The 3,167-nt window shown below is 42.4% G+C and overlaps 1 protein-coding gene across 1 annotated transcript in view; it reads right to left on the reverse strand.

Annotated features, from left to right (window-relative positions):
* Positions 1 to 2,902, reverse strand: part of DGKE (diacylglycerol kinase, epsilon 64kDa) — a 10,900-nt gene extending 7,998 nt beyond the window's left edge. The window contains 3 exon segments of the mRNA XM_009323714.1: positions 1 to 97; positions 585 to 744; positions 2,445 to 2,902. The exon segment at positions 1 to 97 is cut by the window's left edge and continues 44 nt beyond it. Of these exon segments, the coding sequence (XP_009321989.1) occupies positions 1 to 97; positions 585 to 744; positions 2,445 to 2,902 (715 nt within the window).
* Between the last annotated feature and the right edge of the window lie 265 nt (positions 2,903 to 3,167).

A 3,167-nucleotide genomic window follows, 5' to 3' on the forward strand; every position in this document is an offset into this window, starting at 1 on the left:
TAAATTCTCCTAGTAAAGTTTCACCCATGTTGTTTCCACTACGAGTATTAGCCAGTATGATTACTGGCATCCAGTGTTTTCTGCAGTAAGGTACTACCTGCAAAAAGGTAACAGTCAGTCAGTCACACAAATACTGCACGTCTGAAAACATTTAAAGCCTTGCTCCAAAACCTGTTCCCTGTAAGTGCTGAAATGAGGAAGTTACCATGTAGTCTGAAGTAGTCAATAGAAACAAATACTTCTGACACATCAAGGTTGAGGATTTCTATTCTACAGTGCCTAGGACAACAAATGCTACAGTGTTATGAACACAGGAGTAGAAAAATCACAAACATTCAAGGAAGTAAGGTACCCAAATCTCAGTGTTGTCTTGGAATAACAAAATCCAAATGTCTGCTCATGCTTCAACTACCACATTAATAAAATGGCAAACACCTCCGAATTAACACTGCAAGTACCTCATACATATTGAAACATTTATTTGATAGTTATTAACCTGACAACATACTGAGTTGCAGTTTTAATGTGTGTGGTTTTTTTTTTTTTAAAACATATTATAAAACTAAGAAGCAGTAGACAATTACCTTTTCATAATTGGTTCTTTTGTCTTTACGCATCTGGTTGATTGTAGACAGATAGTATGGTGGAATAATTAAGTCTCTGAATTCTCCAAATGTACACTCCTCAGTCTTTAAACAGTCCATCATGCATTCATCATGTACAGTGTACTGACACCACACACATCTGGAAAAAAGACCAAAAACCGTGAAAAAAATCCTCAAACAACAGGCACATCGATTTTGCTCATTTATTTTAGATAGACTAACTTTCTAAAAAGCACTTATGTTGACATGCACCATTATAAGTAACATTTTAAGCAGGTTACAGAGAAAACCATGCGTTCCCTGCAAGTTTACATGATTCTGTATTGGCTATAGAAAATCACATAACTTGGTCATGTGCTTGCAAGTCTACAAAAGTATTTGAATTCTGTGGAAAAAAAAACCCAACAGTTTTAAATTAATTCTATTCTTTAATTCCAAAAACAAGTGCTATAAATATCCTTTTGCATTCTCTGCAATATAAACAGTTACACTGAAAGCTTGTCTGAGAAACTGAACTCCTATCCATCCTTAAAGAGCACAGATAAAACACCAGAGTTCAATTTAATAAAGTGTTACTAGTAACATTAATTAATGTTTCTTAAGATTGATAATACCCCTTTAAGTCCGAAACCTAAAGGTTACACAGTACTGTACAAGGCTGATGGGATTTTGTTATGCAAAACTGCTCAGCTTTTTGACCTATTCTAAAAGCTGTCCTGGAAAATGGACCAGGACGAGAGGAAATACTGCAGTATCCACTGCCGGCCTCTGCAGAATGTTAATCCTCGTTTGCTACATCCAAAGCCTTGGTTTAAGCAGCTGTGAAAGCTATTTTTGGAGTCCTTCTAACTAATCCAGCACACAACCAGAGTAGCAATGATACTTGCCCTGTACTGTGACTTTCTTCGTTTCCTGTTCTTCCTTCCCCCTTTGCCTCCAAAAGCCTCTCCTTCCCTCCTCTCTTACTCACACTCTCTCTCAAGGTTTTGTTTCTGATAGTATGCTCATTTACACTGTAATTCTGCTTACTTACCAAGCAATTTGACAGTATCACACAGAAGCAAAGCAAAAGCTGGCAGAATATACGCTGGAAAGATGACATCCTTTGAGGAGGCTGAAGTAACACTTACCCTGTACCCGGGAGCTGGACCACTAGCATTATATTTTGGCATAACGTGCCACTATGTGTCATGCGACAACTCTGCAAGCAGCCTTACTGATGACAGTGCAAGCCCATTCAACGGTTCCTTGAAATTTTTTTAACGCTCTTACCACAAACTTTAACAATAGATTACATTACAGTAGCTTTTAAGACTTCCCATTAGCTTTTTTTGAGCATCCTTAAAAATTATCTTAAAACAGCTATAGGACGGTTGTTTGTTCTAGTTACACTGAGCAGATGTCCATCTTGCAGAGATGCATACACATTTTGGTGCCTTGAATTCTGAGCTGTGCCACCCAAATTGCTCAGGCTATCCACTGTACAAATTGCAAGTGCGTTAGAACCTTCTTAAGGTCATCCCCTAAAATATTATCTCTCTTGGTCACAGAGAGCCTTTTATATGTAATTATACAGTAGCTAGCACATCATGCTGGAGTAATGCAATTAAGAGAACAAGTGGACATGAGACGCAATGCCATACTCTTAATCTATGACTCAAATTACCCACAAGCATCCATTTTAATTTTAGGTTCTTTGAAGTTGTTTTTTTAACAGAGTTTCATATTTGACTGCTGCAGGATCTCCTTCAGGGTAATGTGTTCCAATAACCCTGAGGAAAATACAATACCGATATGGCATCGTACTTTCTCGTACAAAGTCAAATTCCCTTACAGTACCTGTAGTCGCAGAGCTTGGGCTGTGTGCCGCACTGTTGTTTGCATATCATACAGCAGCTGCAGAGCGGGACATTGCCTCTGATCCAGTGGTGTGGCATAGAGCTGTGGGCTCCACCATTGCTCCTCATCATAATTTCCTTGCAGAGAAAAAGCTGGTCAGCCTTCTTGAGGCATCCTTCGCTGACACGCAGCCCGCAGCAGTTGCAGAAAGCACCCTGAAGGATGTGCTGAGCACACACGCAGCAGTAGGAGGGCTGGCCAAAGAGGTCTGTGTAGTGCCAGTCATGCTTGCTCTTGCGAAAGATGTCTCGTATTAACACCTGCCGCCGGGACCGCTGGAAGCTGCACCACAAGGTGATCAGCACCGGCAGGATCACAGAGCACAGAGTCCAAAACACCAAACTCCAGTCTGCGACGACCGAGGAGGCAGTGCCGCTCCTGCTCTCCGTCCCTTCCATTCCTCAGCAGCTCAGCCTCACCAGCCTAACCCCTCACACCAGTCGGGCAGACAGCAGGGCGAGCCCGGGAACAGCCCCCTAGTTCAAGAAGCCAACGCGCAGCTTCACGAAACATCTTTTAACCCCTTATTAGAGCTAGGCACCTGTTTGCCCCCACATCTGACCTACCAACCGACAGAAGGATTTCAGTGCTGGCCAGGTGCGAGGGGCTCCTCCGCTGCCCGCCCGGGCCTAGCGCAAGGCCGACCGGCGTCGGGCCTCCTCC

Source organism: Pygoscelis adeliae, unplaced genomic scaffold, assembly GCF_000699105.1.
Source record: "Pygoscelis adeliae isolate BGI_AS28 unplaced genomic scaffold, ASM69910v1 Scaffold75, whole genome shotgun sequence".
Taxonomy (NCBI): Eukaryota; Metazoa; Chordata; class Aves; order Sphenisciformes; family Spheniscidae; genus Pygoscelis; species Pygoscelis adeliae.